Genomic DNA, 20,505 nt, shown 5'->3' with positions numbered 1-20,505 from the left:
TCTTTGGACACAATAATCAGCCCTTCCAGGGATTGCTTCATGAAGGCTCATAAAAATTCTTATAAAAATCTACTTTTTTCCCCTCTGGGAATGCAATAAACTGCCTGAAGTCTCAGGTATTTTGAAAGAAAAAAGGGTAGGAAATTCCTCTTATGAGAGGCCCAATTCTGTCCTCCCACCAGTTTTTACACTGGTGTAAATACATTTGCTTTAAGGGAGTTACTCCTGATTTACTGTGGTACAAATATAATCCAAATTCAGGTCAAGGTCTTCACCCCTTCCCTCCCAATCCTATTTCAAATTACACACATTGAACACTGTGCTATCGAATTTATATACTGGGTTTTTATTATATTTCTCAGGAACAAATTATAATGTAGCAAATATGTTAGCTTTGGTGTACACACAGTTTTTTTACTGGTATAAATGTTGATCATGGATATCATTTTTTACTGAAATAGTATATCTGTGCAATTCCTAGCGTGGACCCAGTTATATCACCATAGAGATGCTTATATCAGTATAATTTATTCCCCCATAGTTATAAACAGGCATATGCATGTTTATACGCTATAACTGTGTCCACACTAGGAAGGTTGTACCTCTTTAACTGTATTGGTATAGTTTTCTGCGGACAAATCCTTCCTTAATACAGTCTTGCCAAATGGCGATTCCTCCTTGTTTGGTGGTGGTTATGAGAATGCATTCTTTTTTTTGGAAAACCAAATGAATAGATCTGATTTTTCACCCCTGCTCTCTGCTAGCACCCGGTGCATACTTTATCATTCACTAAGAGGGGAAATGAGCGTGGGAGACCTTTATTACAATATCATGAGAACTTCACTGAAGGAGAGGTGGGTAAATGCAGCGTTTTACATCCCTAATTTACCACTGGTGAGCTTATGAGTTAAAATTCTTTAGGAGAATTGTTTGAGCTCACCAGCAACATACTACTAAAACCACAGCAGGCCAGATTCTTATGACTTGTCTACATGGTCAGATAATGTGCTGTACATAGGGTGTGATTTCTAAAATGCACTGATGTGGATGCACATTAATGGATCCATGTAGTCCCTGCTTGTGGGCTTTCACATAGTGCAGTTTGTTGTCTGGCTTTCAAGATATTCCAGCTAGAATGTTTATTATTAAGTCTCATGAGATGAATTATTCTAATTTTATATACTAGATGGTATTTAATATTTGTAAAGGTTTTTATGTAAGCTTTCCCTTGCTCTATTACCACATTTAGCGAAGGACGGTTCTCTTCCCCCCACTCTTTTTCTTATATTTAGAATTATAAAAAGTGCCCATACACCGTCTCTGAACAACCTGCCAGTTCTTAAAAATTACAAACAAAATACATTGTTCAATCATCTCACCCCATCTACCAAAGAGCAGCTTATTCTCAAACAGGAATTAATTCACGGCCGTCCTATAGCCTGTTATACAGGAGGTCAGACTAGATAATCATGGTTGTACTTTCTAGCATTATAATCTATGAATCAAAAGCTAACACCCTTGCACATCAGCCTATACCTCAATATCTCAACTCTTCATAGGTAGGTGAAACAAATGGCCCCTACACCATCCTCTGAAAGTCAAAAAATCTGGACTATTTCAAACACTTCTGTAGTTCTGATTGATTGATATGACTTTTGTTGGCCAGCTGCTTGTAGGGTCTTGAGCTTCATGAGTTTAAGAGAGATTTCCTTTAAGTTAAGCAAGAATTTTGTGCATTGTTGCTTTTCCTTCCATCTCAGAAGTAACTCAAAGGCCTGCTAAGATTAGGACATTCATGACTAACGAACAGCAGGCACAATGCCCTCTGCTGAGGTAAGGAGAGTCACAAACGAATATTAATATCCTTAATAGCAGATCTTTAAGGTAATGCATACTTTTATTTGAATCTTTCATACTGAGCTCAGACTAATGACTCAACCCAGTAATAGTCTGCATGTATTTATCTATCTGTGTCTGTACCTGGGACTCATCACCATAGCATCTGACTGCTCTCAGCAACATTACACACTGGCAGGACCACATGAATGGGCACAGCCCTCTCTGATAAGTTGGACTGCTGATGAATCATCATACAGAGAACTTGACAATGCTGGCCCATTCCACAAGTCCTCAAAATATTTTTTCCTTTGGGAAACCCTATCCACGCTGTCTTAGGAATGCTGTTTAAACATGGTTTTATTGGATTCCTTAGCCAGCAAAGATGAAGCTTTTCTTGAAGTTTTCTTGAAGTAGTAGCTAACCTCCCTAGAGTAGTAGGATTTACAACCTATCCATCTAGCATGCAAAAGCATGAAGTGTCAGGCTACTGGTAATGGTATTTAACTTGAAATGTTGCTGTTATAGCTCAAGGCTCCTGACAGAAGGTAAAATAGAAGGTCAGTCTCATTTCAAAAGTGCCACTTGTAATCAAAATAAAGATTCCGGGACTGAGTCTGATGTCACACTGGTAATCATAAATAACAGTAAAACAGGAGTAAGAAAAGTTTAAAACCAGTGTAAATGAGATCAAAATCTGGTACATCTTTCCTTAGTAAGGAACGGAAAAGATAAATGAAGCCGTGCCAAATGCGTGTGTGTGATTGGTGGTATAACAAGTGTAAGTAGAGTATAATGTGTATTATTTGCAGCTACCTTGTTTTTACCATTATTTTTCTTAATCACTTCTTGTCATATTTATTTTGTTCCCTCTAGACCTGGAAGAATGAATAGGGTGGCTACAGAGATCATGCTACTGTAAGTGGGATAATTATCACAATCAGGGATATTTGGTTCCATCTGAAAAGTGACAAGATGTGATGTGGAGAAGTTAATGGCTACAGTGCAGTGATCTGATGTTGAACTCTATGGTTCTGTAGTTTGATGGGTGTTAACTGAGTAGCAGGTGACCATAAATAAGGACCACAGAGGGGAATGTAAGAAAGAATTGTGGAGGAAAGAATAATAGCAATGCTTGGTGATGCAAGCAGAAGTTAATCTCACGTATCTTTATTGCAGTTTTTATTAAATTAAAGTTTTGTTTTTAATTTTTCAAAAAATGATACCAAGAGTTTGGCTGGCTGTGCTGTTGTGAATCTTCAGCAGATTTGATTTTGCTGGTTATTGGGATTCTGCGGCAGACTGTAAACTGGATCATACTCCAGCTTTGGTAAAGTTTTGGTAAAGATTTAAGGGAAATTAGGACTGAGCCCAGTGCTGGTTCTTTTTATCAAAGTAGAGGTAGTGATTCTGAATTAAGCTGACAGCTGTTTGGAGAAACTTCTGTAAGTAAGAAGTTGAAATGAAATGTGTCTTTGTTTTGCTCATTTTTTAAAAAAAGATAAAGCAACACTAATTCTGTATGATCTCTAGGTTGAGAATAAGCTGCAACTGGTATAAACAACTGATGGTATTAATGAATAACAATACCCAATCAGTTTTTAAAAGCACCATAAAAAGAAAGGCATATTTTATGTTATAGTTTTCAAAGCTGTTCTTTTCCTTACGAAGTTTTACATACTCCTACTGAGATCAAATATATCTACTAAATTAGTCAAAATTGTTTTTAATCACAAGAGAGGAAAAGTAAATGCCCCAAAATTATCCATGTCTTTAATTTTTTAAAAACACATAAAGCTATGAATTCAGCCTCATCCATAATTGAAACTGATTTTTTTGGACTATTGCCAATTTCCAGTATTTCTGTTATCAACTGTGAATTTTAGCACTGTTTGAACATAGCAGTTATTTTTATAAAATTGCCTTTAGCTTTTATCCTTCCTCAACAAGTATATATTTAAATGTGAATCACAATCATGCGGAAAAGAGGGAAAGGAAACCATCATGTTAGTGGAGAATTAAATCACTAAGGCCTTTTATAAGATCCAAGTAATTAATTGGAGCCTGAAGAGACATAATGTGGGTTTGGATTCAAGAATTTTTCAGAAAGGAATGAACATTCTCATGTGAACAGTCCATTAGAAACAATCTACAGTTCATGCCAACTCTGTCTGATGAGAAGATAAGGTTGCTGAGTAATTACTGTATTTATATTGTGCTCTATTGTTTGATGTTATTTTCTTTCAGGTTTCACAGGTTATAAAATATCGTGGGTTCAAGGGATTAGGGCCTGAATGCACAAAAGGAGTTACGGGGTATAATGCTCAGAATCACAATTCCCAACGTTTAGACACCTAGAAAATCACTGGGATTCACAAGCATGAGTTAGGCACCCAAGTTCCTGTACAATGAGTGGGGAGAGACAGGCACCTTAGACCATGATTCATAAATACCAGCATACTGGGCAAGGAGCCACCAATGAGAGGAGTGTGTGTTCTCTCTCCCTTAAAGAGTAATTTGGACTGAGAGAGCAAGAGTGCACAAGGATGCGAATAAGTCTATAGCCTGGTGGTTATAAACTCACGTCCCACATGGGATGTGGGAAGCCCAGGATCCAAACCCACTGCACCAATTAATCTTTAATTATTTATCCAGAGTGTAACAGCTTTAACAGGACAGATTGAGGGAGCCCCACATATGAATATTCCTTAGCCCCAATGGTTAGAGCACTCACTCACTCAAAAGTTATGAGGGAGATTGTCCTCCTTCTCCTTTGCTCCCTCCCCAAGCTGTTCTGTGTAAACTTGCCTGAATACATCAACAGCTAGGATTATCTACAGAACCATATTATAAAATAGTTAGGAGCTTAAAAGCTTTATTGATACATTCAGAGAGACGAAGTAGCTCAGAACAGGAACACCTGGGAAGTACATGTTCTAGTATAAAGGACAGAGCATTACTGTAGTTGGAGGCTGGATTATTGCAATTGAAAACAGATGAAAAAAGGCATAGTAAAAAAAAAAAATCAAACCATGCAGAAAAAAGTTTAAACAGATTATTGTTAATGAATTATATATATAAAAATGGAGCTATTGTGTATGCTGGGTGAGGGTGTAGGGCTGAGGGGACAAATTAGAGAATTCTTCTGTGGCACTGTGGAGAATGTACATAAAGTAGGATATGAATGAGGCTGGGCACATCCAGGATTCTAAGTTTCACCTCACTTCAAAACTACTTGCTTACAAAATCAGACATAAAAATACACTATTACTGAAAAATCGCTTACTCTCTCATTTTTACCATCTTTTTATAAAATAAACCAATTGGATGTAAATATTGTAGTTACATTTCAGTGTATAGTATATAGAGCAGTATAAAGAAGTCATTGTCTGTATGAAATTTTCGTTTGAACTGACTTCGTTAGTGCTTTTTATGTACCCTGTTGTAAAACTAGGCAACCTGGAAAACCTCTGTGTACCCCCAAGGGTACACGTACCCCTGGTTGAGAACCACCATATTACGTAAGGTTAGACAAACACCTGTCAAGGATGGTCTAGATAACACTTAGTCTTGGAATGAGTGCAGGGGACTGGACTAGGTGACCTCTCGAGGTCCCTTCCAGTTCTACGATTCTATAACAAGACTGACAGGGAGGATATAGCTGAGCTGTCACCTTTATTTTTTTGTAAAGTAATTGGGATTAAAAATTGCTGTAAAATGTACTTTGAGCTTGGGATAGTGTTAGCCCTGTCAACAGGTAAAAATTAGGTTTTATACAGTCCCCTAGTAGGTAAGATCTCTCACTTTCCAAAACAGCTCAGACGGTTAGTGTAGGAGGGTGTATGGAAAGAAATTTACCAAGCTGATTAACACGCTTGCTTATAGTTCTCTATCACATCTGCTGTCATCCACTAACATTCTATTTAAATCAATGACATGTTAAGACATGTTTGGTACAGTCAACAGCGGTCAAGGGGATTATGGAATGGTATTAATGAGTGCTGCATGAGGCTCACTCTGTCCTCCCTACTCTTGCTTTGCCAAAAGGATGGAACGACACGTGAGATTCTGAGAATAGGTATTTAATGCCAGGGTAAGGAGTGTTGTCAAGGTTAAAAGCAGAAAAAAGTTGTGACACATTATTAGAAATATTAAATACCAATCTATCTAAGGTATTTCAGGGTGCCTATCGCCTAAGTGCCTATCTAAGTGCTGAAGCAAGTATAATCTATTCTCTCACTGTATAACAGTCTAGTGAGTATAATTTTATTTTTATAAAAAGGATATTAAACACTTCAGTTTGATGGACAAGAGCAGTTCCGCAGAGGCCTTCGCCCTGCTGTGTGCTGATAATGAATGATTATAGAAATAGAAAAAGTATATCTGAGGGCAAGCAGAATAATATAGGTATTAAGGGATCCAGCCAAAAGAGTTAGATTAACTCTGTGCGCCTGAAGAAAAAAAGAAGATTTAGAGGGAACAGGTATGGTATAAAGAATTCTGAAAAGAATGTAATGGTAATCAATGCTGCAACGTTGTTTGTGCTAGTGTGAAATGCAGGAACAAGATGATACAATCTTAACAGAGGAGAAAATGTTCATAGAATTTTATTTATTGTTTAGAGATTCATCAATAAATGGAATAGGCAAAGATAGCAATACAAATAAACAGGTTTACAAATTAGGGACACTGTGAGACACACATACCCAAACACTATTATTGTGCTCTAATATTATCCTTTCCAAGACATATCTGTCACCATATTTAAATTCACTAAAGGGTTAGGAGGGTAAAGGTAAGTATCAAAGGTCTTGTTCTACACACTAAATGAAACATTCATCAATTCATGTGAGGAGATCATTAGTTCACCCATGGGCTTCTCTAAAGCTTTGCTCTAGTGTTGAAGAATTCTATTATCATAAAATTTACAAATCACTCTTCCCCGGGATGGAAAAAAAGGTTGCCCAGGACATCACATGGGAATCAATTTGTAAAAACGGACGTAAAGCCATGCTTGTGATTTAGCAGGAGGCACTCTCCTTTTTGACTCAGTAATGACCAATATCCCAGCATGGTGACAGTGGCCAGTGTCAGTGGAACTATGATTCAGAAAAAGTGATACAATATAAAACTGAGGTCCTGACTGCTTAGTATTTTCACAAGAATAGCGGTGCTAGACCTTCTATCCCATCCATATTCTAATCCGTGTAATTTATTTTCCTAAACCTTTCTGCATACTGTTGAAGGTACAAAATGGAGTCTACATCTCAACAGTGGATGATATGAATGCTTTTTTTATATTTATACAGCAGGCCAAAACCTCAGCTGTTCTAAATCGGCAGAGCTTCACTGCAATCAATGTTTTCTAAATGCATTAAAATCAACGTAGCTTCACCAATTTACAACACCCGAGGATCTGTTTCTGTCTGTAAAGTATTTGAGATTCTTCTGGATGAACAGTATTATATATGATAAATACAGAAAAAAAATAATAGACTTCTGGGGGGTCTGTATGAATGAAGGGTCAGCCACGAATTCCTAGTTTAGGAGTTGAATGTTGCATTCTAATTCAATATATATGTAACTTCTCCCTAGCTTGCAGTCAGTTCTTTGATCTGACTTATAATGTTGCCTTGATATAACCTAGTCTATCTTGAAAACTATGTAGGCTACGGGGTGCTGTGAATTAGGTAGGATGTGTCATGAAAAAAATCAAAACACATAGTTGCAGTTTACAGTTATTCCTTTATTTCTTAACTTAAAAATGACACTGATTAGAAATGCACTTTTATAGAACATGTGTCAAATTCACTGGTGACGTGAGTGGGCACAAGTACATTGTGGTTGATGGGGTTGTACCCCTCTGTGATCCCATTAATTCAGGAAATACATAGGTGTTACAAATCTGTATGACACATGTATAACAAAAGTCCTACTGAAAAAACACTGACATGCTTTCTAATGAACGTATGTACAAAAGAGATAGTGAATCACACCGTGTGTGGGATTTCCAAAATTGCTAAGGTGATTTAGGAATACAAATCCTATACATTTTCACTCAGACTTGTGTTCCTAAGTCACTTTGGTGGTTTTGAAATTCCCACCACATATCTTCTGAGATATGCAATCTCCTAATGACATATTTAATCATATCCCAAATAGTAATCAATGCAGCAGACTATAATATTTCTTTAGGAGCTGCTCCAGGCTATTGTGTCAATGATTCACAAGGCATGGGTCAGTTGAAGTTTTTTGAACCATGCCTTTTAATGCAGGTCATGCACTGAATGTCTTTGGGCCTCTAAGCATTTTTAATGTGTTCTGAAGTATCCTTAAAGAACCTTGTGTCTTGTGAGTTTTCTAGTGAGATCTCTGCAGATCTAGTGTTCAAGCTGAACCACATGGCGTCCCTTGAAATTAAACCTAATAAAATTTCAGTTAGGGTCTGTGACAGGGTGCACCTTCAGCTAGCACTGCCTAAACTGTTTTTGTGGTGTCTCAGGCACAAACACACATAGTCTGTTTCTTTCCCACCAAATGTACCTTTAATCCTCTGTTTTTAATAAGGAAAAGACAGAGGAAAGGTACCCAGCAGGAGGTCCTTCACACAGATTTTCTCCTTCACCCAGCTCACTCTGAGTGCCCTCTTTACTTCCTGTTCCTCCCAATTATATATCCTCCCTGTTATGTAGCCAGCTGCCTCATTAGCCCAACTATTGCCACCTCGTGTCAGTAATCCTCACCAGCAACAGGTTGATTTATTCCAATTACGCCTGCAGCCTTCTCTGTGCCGCAGGAACCTCACATACCTCCACCCTTATTTCAATTGAGACCTTTCCTTGCCTCCATGGGAGGTCTTCTTCAGCACCCAAGCCCTATCCTTTTTATGGATTTGGGGTACTACTAGGACTTCCTGGCCCCTTTCAGACTGGCCTTCCGTGGGCTATCAGTGAGGGTCTCCTGCCTTCTATTCACAAACGTACACTCAGAGGGTGGAAATTTCTCCCACAGTTCCATCTCAGCCCACAGGTCATCACAGCAATCACATTCCATGGCCCTCTCCTCTAGCTTCTTTTGCTCCTGGCTTGTATCTACTTGAGTAAGTTGTCCTTTCAGAGCCTCAATATCGTGATACCTCTCATCCCCTGACTTCTCTTGCCATAGGCTTGAGACTATTTGGGTTCACCCGCCAAGGTCTCATTATCAGGACTCTTGTCTCACTCCTCAGTAGGTCTTTCTTCCAAGGCTTTGCCCATGGCTTGCTCCTCCGGTGAGTCAGAGGACCTTCTGCCGTCCTTCTCCACTAGATGTTTTTGATCTATCACTCCTGGATCTGTTGCCTCCTTCTCAAGTATTTCTTCCTCACTCCAAGATCTCAATTCTCTCTGCAGTTGTGATATGTCTAGGGTCATTAAACAGTGCCCCTGGAGAGTTACCCGGAGAACCTGCCATCAAGATTTCTTTACGTGGACCTCATCATTGGGGTCTCTCTCTGTGTCCTCTGCTCTTTTTACATAAGGGAAATAAGAGTCTAGTCAGTTCCTATTATCACTGCATAGGGCAACGACTTTACCACATCCACTCTCTAACACTTAAACTTTCCTTCTATTTCCAGCTGCCACAGAGTAAGTCTTCTTTTCCCCATGTACACAGTGGATTGCTATCATCACCCCCTTCTGTTGCCACGGCAATCTAACCAATGTACTCTGTATGAGGCAGCATGCGGCTGTCAAATCTACCATGCCCTTTGTGGTTCTCCAGCCTACTTTGATGGGAATTGTCTTTATCTCAGGCCCGCCTTTTACACCAGTGCACCCACAGAACTCTACAAACCCATAGTCTATGTATGGTCAGTCTTCGTTTTTGTATATCCTTTGCTACCACATTGGTAACAAACCACTGAGTTAGTGCTAGGGGCACTCTTGTTTGCCTCTTGTATTTCCTTTCCGGGCTTCGCTTAATGGGATTCCTCAACAGTCTTTCCCCCCTCCCTTGATGTAGGGGGATGGAGCTCTTTTCATGGAAGAGCTGCTTCCACATACTCCTCTGTTAATTTTACAGTGTCCTCTAGCAATTCTGGCTGATGGCTTTGAACCCAAACTCTTGCAGCCTTGGGGAGGCTCTGTGTAAACTGCTCAAGACTAATTGAGTATTATGGGCCCTGTGTCCTGTTTATCTGGCTTCAACCACAGATTGGTCCAGTCAGATAATTTTTGCACAAAAGCATAGGGATGATCCTGCAGTTCCATCTGGCAGCTCTAAATTTGTGACACTATTTCTTCATTGACAGGCCCATCCTGTCCAGAATAGCAGCCTTCAGCATGGCATAGTCTTTGGTGTGGTACTCATAGGCCACCTGAGCCTCGCCGGTCAGGCAAGTCATAGTGCCAAAGTACCCGTGTCCCATCCAGCACAGATAGCTACCCACTCAGAAGTTAACAAAAAGGCACCAGGATCATCCCTGGGGCCTTCTTACATAGCCTCAGGCCCACTGTCCAATTTCCAGTTCCCTCATAGGAACTCACCAACCAGTGCAGGAGCTGCTGCTGTAACTGAGACTGCTCTTGGATAAAGTCCTGCAATGCTCATTCCTGCTCTACCTGCCAACCCAGAAGCATTTGCCTCTCTGCCTGCTAGGTCTTCTCTATCTCTTTTTGTTGCTCCACTACCAGCGCAGCATCTCCTCCATTATGTCTGGATCTTCCAGCTCTCATACAGGTCACCTCTCAAGCCACCGTCTCTCGACTGAGAGAGTTACAATCCCAGGGCATGTCACAGGGCACCTCTTCAGTTACCCAGTGAGCAGCAATGCCTAGCCTGTTTTTGTGGTCTCTCAGTCACACCTTTAATCCTGTTTCTAAACAGGACAGGACATAGCACAGGTGTACAGAAGGAGGCCATTCACACAGCTTCACTATTTCAGTCAGCTCACCCTTGGAGCTCCCGCTTTACTTCCTGTTCCTCCCAATTATATATCCTCCCCGTTATCGACTCAGTTGCCTCAGTAGCTCAACAATTGCCAACCAGTGTCAGTAACCCCCACCAGCAACAGGATGACTGATTCCAATTAAACCTACCGTCTTCTCTGTGCTGCAGCAACCTCAGTGATCAGGGAGCTACTGCTAGCACTCTGTCACAGGATCTGACAAGGATTCAGAGTTTTTCTTCTTTTAAAATAATGAAAATTAAAGGAAACTAAATGTACAAACTCTTGTTAAAACGATAGAGGGTTTGTGTAAACCTTCTAGTGCCAGAAACTTCAGAATCCAGGCTTTTCATTGCATCCTTAATTACTGTGTTTAGATAGTTCAGGAATCTTAGCAGTGCAAGCGCAATAAGACTTCACCTAATATAGCGACGCTGTCAAAGGTTAGGAACAAGGATGATGAGTTTAGTCTAGGTGGAATATGAGGCAGCTGTAAAATGTATATGACATAATGCAACTATTTTTCCTTTGTCATTTTGTAACCCTTTCTTTCATTATATTGTAGCATATAAAATCCCTGGCAAAAGTCAATACAAAATAAAAGCTGTTTGACTATTGGAATATTTAATTACATCAGCATGGGTGAAATTAGAATCTTACCAGTAGTTTAACTTTGTTTTTAATATGTTTTTCAAGGCTTGTATTTTACTCCAAACTTGACTCATTAAACAATAGCAATTTAGACTGTTAATATCCCTGTAGTTATTTCCCATTAATACAATTTACCTTTATATTCGCAAGTATATTTTCTATACCTCTAGATCATTTACTTGTATAACCTCAGGTATAGTCAATGGTGCACTGTTCTACAAAGATCCTTTTGAAACATAAATAAATGGTTGTACGGGAAAACAATTCTGAAGAGAAGTGGAAAAAGTTCCCTTCTGCCATCATTAAAAACTTCACATTCCACTACCCAATAGTAACACTAAGCAATAGTAATATTACAAAGGCCTTCATGGTAACAGTATTCTGCCATCCCTTCTCAGACTTAGGCTATCAGGGTTGGAAGGGACCTCAGGAGATCATCTAGTCCAACCCCCTGCTCAAAGCAGGACCAATCCCCAATTTTTGCCCCAGATCCCTAAGGGGCAATCCCCTCAAGGATTGAACTCACAACCCTGGGTTTAGCAAGCTAATGCTCAAACCTTGAGTTGTAATCTACTTCTCAGTGAAATACAGTAAAGAACAAAAGTCGGAGATAACAAATACATTTAAAATGTAACTTAGCTAAAAAATAAAATGGAGCAACTTAAATATTTGGGCAAGTTGAACTACTTGAGTTAAATTTCACAGTCTACAGATGTTTGCTAGCTACACTGAAATATGAGCTCGAGAATCTTTTCCATTTGTTCCCCTTCTTAGTCACAATACTTTTTGGTTTTCTCTCAACATCTAGAGGTAATCTTTCAGCAGACAGTGCAAGTATGTCAATGCTCAACTACTTCCAATAGCTAAATCTTCATTGTGACATATTTGGAACTGCCCTGTGGTAATTTATGAACATACTGAATTAACTCAACAGGAGTTTGTCTGGAAAAAACAGGCAGGAAGGAAACAAACAGCTCAAGATAAGCCTCCCCTGAGCAAACACATGAGAGTTGCTAAGCTACAATGTCAGAACCATTGTCTCTGGAGACTCTGGTTCCATCTTCTGCTGAGCCTGAAGGATGGGTTTTGATCAGAAGAGAGAAAGCCTGGGAACACAGCAGAACAAGGGAACTATAGCATGGTTTAAAAGGGGCTCTCTTTCAACAGAGGGGTGGTAGTTGTTGTGGGGAACCAGATTGAGACTCAGCACCTCCCTGAAGGTATCTGAAGAAGTTAGCAATGCCCAGGTTACCACCTGAAGATGGTATGTCTTTAGATAAGATAGACGTGTGTATGCTGTTTGTTGTTTTAAAATCCCTTTTCTCTAAAAGCTTTGTCTTTACAAATAAAATACACACGACTTTTGTTTTAAGAAGGCTGTGTGATCACTGTACATAATTGGTCACAGACTCCTGAAGGGAAGAACTACAGGTGCCCAAACTTGGTTGGACCTGCAGGATCAGAACAGTTGATACATGGTGTACTGTGGCCAGGCCCTGGGCTAGGAGTGGGAGAATTGTATGATTCCATCCCAGGATAGGTGAAGGGAAAAGACTTGACACCTGGTGGGGAGCACTCAGAGAGTCCATAAAGCAGACAGAAAGGCAATTACCCTTGTAATCATGACACTTATGGACAATGCTGACCATTTATTCCTGAATCATAACTCATTTTAGCTCACATAAATACAGATGGAATACTATAATCAAATGGACAAATTCTCTCTTAAGAAAAGCCTTGTACACTCAGAGACAATACTATAAAGTTATGGAGTCAATCCTCGCCCTCAGCTAAAAGTTTTAGGGTTGGGAATGGCAGAAAACGATGTGTTCTGCCTGCCTCTCTAGTTCCTGCTGTCCGCTTCAGCAACTCTTTCAACATCCCACTATGTGAAAACAGAAGCAATTATACAATCATTGGAAGCTGTTTGGTAGTACTATTACAGATACTGGTACAAATTCTGTTTAGCCAAATGCAGTTAGATCTTGGAAGAACTGTTTTGTGATAGTTGTGCTGCAGTCCTTTTTGGAAATTGTGGAATAAATGAATGTCTCTGACTAGAATCTTTTCTTCAGTGCAGAACTACGACCTACAGGACATCCAAGCAAATAAACACATATGGGCCTGATTTTAATTGGCACTATGGCCCCTTTACACAAGCAATGCAAAGGGGGCATAAAGTGAGCAAAAATTATGTTTGTATTTTAGGAGTTTTCACCCTTAATTATAAATAGCTTACCATTAATTACCAAGCAATTTATAATTATTAAGGTGATCCTGCTACGCATTTTTTATCACATGCACACAAACATAATATATTAACTCTGCCTATCTCACTGATAGGCACTTATTCTCATTGCTGAAAGTAACTTCCATTACCTGATCTTGGGATTTCTTTTTCTTCTTCTTCTTGCCCCAACAACCTGAACTCTCTGTATCTTTGCCATTAGCATCACCACACAGTAACCCATCGAGTTCGTCTGTTCCCATCTGCTGTCCCTGAGACGTTTCTGCAGCAAGCCTGTATGAGAGGTTCCTCAAAATGCATACACAGTTTTCAACGGTCTAAAAAGGAGGAGAAAAAGAGAAAAGGGCTAAAAAACCTCTCCTTTTTTAGATGTGTATATTGAATGGAGGAACGTAATCCATCTTTGCACATACATTTGTACAAAGATATTCTTTTCTGTTTGTTTCTAAGCACTCCCTAGACAATCACTGTTCGAAAGGTTTAGAAAACTTGGCAGGATCATAAAGCCTCTTTTTAGTGAGGAATAGAGCTCTGGATAATGTTTTAAAACGACATTGTTACTGTGGTTCTGAATTTCATGCTGAATTCAACATGAGAGAGTAGCAGAGGCAAAAATATGGCAAACAAGATCCACACAAGCACAGAACGCACACTGATTACAGCCCCACCTAGTAAAAAGAGAAATGATGCTATTATTTCTCACAGCATTTATTTCTTGTGTCAATTCTATACGAAGCAGGAGTGAGAAAACCTTAAGTGGTTCTGAGTTTTTGTTTGCAAGAGTACCCATAATTTAATATGCTTATAAACGATCTACCCCACTGGAGTCTGCAAAGTTTTTCCTGATTCCATTCAAGTTGAAAATACCTTAGGAATAGCCCCCCTCTCTCGGTATTTTGGCCTTTCTGTGTATGATCCTAGTTGGAACCTGGAAGTGGAGTGGGGCCCATTATAGGAAAAAAATGATGGGGAAAATTTAACAGAACTTAAAATCTCAAAAACAAATTTGATTTGGACTTTGGTTGAAGGCTAGTTCTTATTTTCTCTAATTTGGTTTGCCAATGTCTAGTAAGAAAAATATGTCCTTCATTTCTTGGGGGACTGAAAACGTGGTTAACCTGCTTACCTTTCAAAGGAAAACTGAAATGCTCTTTAAATAAATCAGTACATACAAAATCCTAAATCTTGGCTCCACCTCCATGGAGGTGTACATGGGGGGTGGTATAAACAGTGTAAGTAGGGATACAATTAGTACTACTAGCGGCTACTTTGTGCCATTATTGAACGGTAGACTATAACCAGTACTTTTCTTAATCAGTTCTTTGCAGAGGATGCATACCAATTGAGTAGCATGGGGCCCAGTTCCATGGGGGTTTGTTACGCACTGTCATACATGGAGGTTTGGGGGCAGGAGTGGGGCTGAAGTTCTGCAGGTCCCCTGGACCTTACTTTACTAATAGGTAGGCTCTAGGACTGCAGAATTTACTGTCATCCTTTGGCTGGTAATATAGGATACAGAATGGCTCTACTCCTGCTTAGTGGCCTTTGGAAGGAAAGACTCCACTTCAATTGCTCTGGTGGATATATTATTTATTATTAAAACGGCACTACACAGGTACTGCACAGCTGCTGGTTTTCTCGATGCTAGTGGATGGGCTTCTTCACTAATCACGTCCATAAAAACGTTTACTAATGGTAAATTGATTGTAGATTACCACAAGCATGCATACAAGATAGCATGGAGAATAGATTCTTTCACAGATTCCATATTTCTCTACTGAATCTATAGGAAAAGTCCACGCACTTTGCTCAGATTAGCAATCTGAAAATCCAAAAGGTACAGTTACAAGCACTTCACAGCATGCATGAACTGTGAAATGTACTTGAAACTAATGTTAGATACAACTGGCATTTCTGTGTTAGTGCTTGCAACCACTGTCTTGAAATGTGAAATAATCAATAACATGTCACAGAATTTAAAACACTTCCCTTCCCCGTAATACTGATTTCACAATCACAGATTTTTTAATTGGCAATTATTTGGAGTTCTTTTAATTATTAAGTAGAACTATTAAGTAGTACCTTTCATCTCTGAAGAACTGTATTAATCTACTAGTTACTGTACATATAAAATGAAACAAGTATTTTGTAGGGCTGTCAAGCAATTAAAAAATTAATCATGATTAATTGCGCTGTTAAACAATAATACAATACCATTTATTTAAATATTTTTGGATGTTTTCTACATTTTCAAATATATTGATTTCAGTTACAACACAGAATACAAAGTGTACAGTGCTCACTTTATACTGATTTTTGATTACAAATATTTGCACTGTAAAAAACAAAAAATAGTATTTTTCAGTTCCCCCATTACAAGTACTGTAGTGCAATCTCTTTATCATGAAAGTTGAACTTACAAATGTAGAATTATGTACAAAAAACCCTGCATTCAAAAATAAAACAATGTAAAACTTTAGAGCCTACACATCCACTCAGTCCTAATTCTTGTTCAGCCAGTCACTCACACATTTGCAGGAGATAATGCTGCCCACTTCTTGTTTACAGTGTCACCTGAAAATGAGAAGAGGTGTTCACATGGCACTGTTGTAGCCAGCATCGCAAGATATTTACATGCCAGATGCGCTAAAGATTCCTATGTCCCTTCATGCTTCAACCACCATTCCAGAGGATATGTGTCCATGCTGATGATGGATTCTGCTCGATAACAATCCAAAGCACTGTGGATCGATGCAAGTTCATTTTCACCATCTGCGTCAGATGCTACCAGCAGAAGGCTGACTTTCTTTTTTGGTGGTTCGGGTTCTGTAGTTTCTCAATCAGAGTGTTGCCCTTTTAAGACTTCTGAAAGCATTCTCCATACCTCATACCTCTCAGATTTTAGAAGGGAGATTCTTAAACCTTGGGTCGAGTGCTGTATCTATCTTTAGAAATTTCACATTGGTACCTTCTTTGCCTTTTGTCAAATCTGCAGTGAAAGTGTTCTTAAAATGAACAACATGTGCTGGGTCATCAGCTGAGATTGCTATAATATGAAATATATGGCAGAATGGGGGTAAAACAGAGCAAGAGATGTACAATTCTCCCACAATGAATTCAGTAACAAATTTAATTAACGCATTATTTTTTTAATGAGCGTCGTCAGCATGGAAGCATGTCCTCTGGAATGGTGGCTGAAGCATGAAGGGGCGTTTGAATGTTTAGCATATCTGGCATGTAAATACTTTGCAATACTGGCTACAAAAGTGCCATGCAAAAGCTTGTTCTCACTTTCAGGTAACATTGTAATTAAGAAGCGGGCAGCATTATCTCCTATAAATGTAAACAAACTTGTTTGTCTGAGCAATTGGCTGAGCAAGAAGTAGGACTGAGCAGACTTGTAGGCTCTAAAGTTTTACACTGTTTTGTTTTTGAGTGCAGTTATATAACAAAAACAAAAACTACATTTGTAAGTTGCACTTTCATGATAAAGAGATTATAGTACAGTACTTGTATGAGGTGAATTGAAAATACTATTTCTTTTGTTTATCATTTTTACAGTGCAAACATTTGTAATAAAAATAGTAATATAACGTGAGCACTATACACTTTGTATTCTGTGTTGTAATTGAAATCAATATATTTGAAAATGTAGAAAAATATCCAAAAATATTTAATCAATTGCAATTGGTATTCTATTGTTTAACGAAAAAAGAACAGGAGTACTTGTGGCACCTTAGAGACTAACCAATTTATTTGAGCATAAGCTTTCATGAGCTACAGCTCACTTCATCGGATGCATTGTTTAATGGTGAGATTAAAACTGTGATTAATCACAATTAATATTTTTGATTTAATCGCTTGAGTTAACTGCAGTTAATCGACAGCCCTAGTATTTTGGTGCCAGCCTACAGTGGCTGGTATTAAAAAAAAATACCATTCACAAATATTTATCAGATAGGTGTATCCACAGTTCCACTTTCTATTTAGAATATGAAGTAAAACTGGTAACTGTGTAGTATCTGTTTGCAAATGTTGATTTGTAATGGCAACCACTGTACTTCCTCACGGTCCACCTCATAAAAACCACTGCATAGCTGTTAGGGTAGCTCATAAACAGATGGCACAGCGCCTCAGAGATAAATTTGCAGAGCTGCATGTGGAAGTTTTCACAGAGCTCCATGCATTGGTGCCTTTCTCAAGCCAAAGTTTCATTTATTTTTTCCTAATAATTTAACAAAAGAGGAGAGAGAGAGAGAGAAAGAGAACACACTATACAGTACATATACAAATACAATTCCAGAGCAGTCATATACAGTATATGGAAACACTGCTCAATAGAAAGAAAGTCAAAGAGATTAAGGGCCAAATTCTGCCCTGCTCATGTACCCAGTGCAATCCCCATATATATTTTTAAATCTCCTTTTTTATTCCTTGCTTTTCCACTTCTACAAAGACAAAGATGACAAACCTTGCTATCAATTTCACTGCTCCCAAGAGCAGACTGAATCACGTATAGCAATGCATCAGTAAGTCCATCACATTCCCTCATTCTTCTGCGGGCCTCCTCTCCAGCAGAGCTGACATTCCTACAAGACAACGGTAAGGAGAGTCAATGTTTTCCCAACTTTGTCATTCGATTTCTGTAGCAGAATATTCTCATCATTAACACTCATTTAAAAGAGGTTTTTTTCCTCTTGTACTTCCTATATCATTGTTTCAGATGAGCAAGTAATGAGAATGGTTGTGAAAGAGGTAAGGAAACATAACATAGAGGGGAACAAATTAGAAACAGTTGGTCATCTTAGATGATTTTAGAGCTGGAAGGATGCTGATCTTAGGTACATTCTGGACCATTCCTGGACTGAAAAAATCTAAGGCTACTAGAATTTGTGGAGGGATTGTTCCTTTCTCTTAGGAGTGAGATTTTATTTTATTTTTTTCAGGAAAATGTTTTTAACCTCCTCCTCAACCCTACACCCTTTTTTTCAAACTTTGAAAAGTGTAGAGGGTTTTCAGAAGTGTTAAGAAATCTGTTGGGGTTGGAAAGAGCATCTTCAATAGTGTGGGCTCTTCACCCTCCTGAATAGTGTAACCTAGAATAAAAAATATTATCAAAGCGCAATGTGAAACAGTTGGTATTCCTCAGAAATGGTAATCTGTTGCTTTCATCTACTCTTTTTATTTTTCATTTTGCACAAGTGTTTGCTTCTCTCTGTCTCTCATTTTGAGAGAACATTACTGCATCAATCTTGTTCACTAAAAATTGTTCTACATTGAGATATTTAAAACCAACTCATTATAATATTTTTTTGTTTATTTTGTGCTTGTGCCTGAAGGCTTCTGAACCCATTTTACACAAAGATAACTAAAACTACCCAATGGCACTATGGCCTAATACTCAAACAAATATTATTATTAATATATGTGTGTGTATACAAAATACATACTTGACAACATCAGCTGACAAAAATCACATTCAGATTTGCACAAATGTGTGTAAGTGATCACAGAATAATAGATATACACGGCCGTAAGGGACCTCGACAGTTCACCTCATCCATCCTCCCACATTGAGGCAGGAGCAAGTGAACCTAGACCATCCCGACAAATATTTTGTCTAGCCTGTTCTTAAAAAACTCCAGTGATGGATATTCTACAACATCCCTAGGTAAGCTATTCCAATACTTAACTACCCTTATAATTAGGAAGTTTTTCCTAATATCTAACCTAAAACTCCCTTGCTAAAGATTAGGCCAGTACTTCTTGTGCTACCTTCAGTGGACATGGAGAACAGTTGATCATTGTCCTCTTTATAACAGCCCTTAACATATTTGAAAACTTATTAGGTTCCTACTCAGACTTCTTTTCTCAAGACTAAATATGGCCACTTTTTTTAACCTTTCCTCATAGGTCAGGTTTTCTAAACCTTTTATAATTTTTGTTGCTTTTCTCTGGGCTGTCTCCAATTTGTCCACATTTTTCTAATGCATGATGCGCAAAACTTGACACAGTACTCCAGCTGAGGCCTCACCAGTGCCAAGTAGAGTGGAACAATTACCTCCTGTGTCTCACAGTTGACACTTCTGTTTAATGCACCCAGAATGGGATTTTCTTTTTTTTTTTGAACTGCATCATATCGCGATGGTGCAGAGCCTTTCAGCTCTTCTTGCTTGGTGTGGGCAAGGGTCCCAATGTTAGGTTTCAGAGTAACAGCCGTGTTAGTCTGTATTCGTAAAAAGAAAAGGAGTACTTGTGGCACCTTAGAGACTAACCAGTTTATTTGAGCATGAGCTTTCGTGAGCTATGCATCCGATGAAGTGAGCTGTAGCTCACGAAAGCTCATGCTCAAATAAACTGGTTAGTCTCTAAGGTGCCACAAGTACTCCTTTTCTTTTTAGGTCCCAATGTTGTGGTGGTTTATGACAACTCCTCTTTCACTACTCCCCATAACCACTGCCTGCACCAAGGGAGAGGAGATGGAAAACCCCACATGATCCCTATGTACTTTCATTCTGTATTATAGAAATGGAGAACGAGTTGCTTGCTCTTCTCCTTGTGTAAAGCTGTAGAGTGCTCTCTCCCTCCAAACCCTTTTCAATCCACTTTATCTTCCTTCCTATTATAAAACAGAGGAAGAGGAGACAAAACTTCCAGAGAGGAGAGAATGGATTTAAATAGGAGAGATTGAGAGGATGGGAGAGACTGAGGGATAGATCCCCGTTATCATCTTTCCCAGCTTTGCCCACTCTTTCAACCTCTCTCTCTTTCTTCTGAAAGTCAGTTTGGCCCTCCTACAGCACCAATTCATTCTCTCATTGAAACATTAAATCTGTACCCATTG

The 20,505-nt window shown here is 38.9% G+C and overlaps 1 protein-coding gene across 13 annotated transcripts in view; it reads right to left on the bottom strand.

Moving 5' to 3' along the window:
• The window catches only part of CTNND2 (catenin delta 2), a 1,164,839-nt gene that overhangs the window by 117,247 nt on the left and 1,027,087 nt on the right, over positions 1-20,505 (bottom strand). For all 13 annotated transcript variants that reach the window (XM_037893329.2, XM_037893327.2, XM_037893326.2 and 10 more), the window contains 2 exons: positions 18,133-18,250; positions 13,793-13,978 (listed from right to left, as the gene is read on the bottom strand). In XM_037893329.2, coding sequence (XP_037749257.1) covers positions 13,793-13,978; positions 18,133-18,250 — 304 coding nt within the window. The remainder of the gene's footprint in view (positions 1-13,792; positions 13,979-18,132; positions 18,251-20,505) is intronic.

This window comes from Chelonia mydas, chromosome 2 (assembly GCF_015237465.2).
Source record: "Chelonia mydas isolate rCheMyd1 chromosome 2, rCheMyd1.pri.v2, whole genome shotgun sequence".
Classification (NCBI taxonomy): Eukaryota; Metazoa; Chordata; order Testudines; family Cheloniidae; genus Chelonia; species Chelonia mydas.
This window is presented reverse-complemented; position numbering and strand designations above follow the sequence as displayed.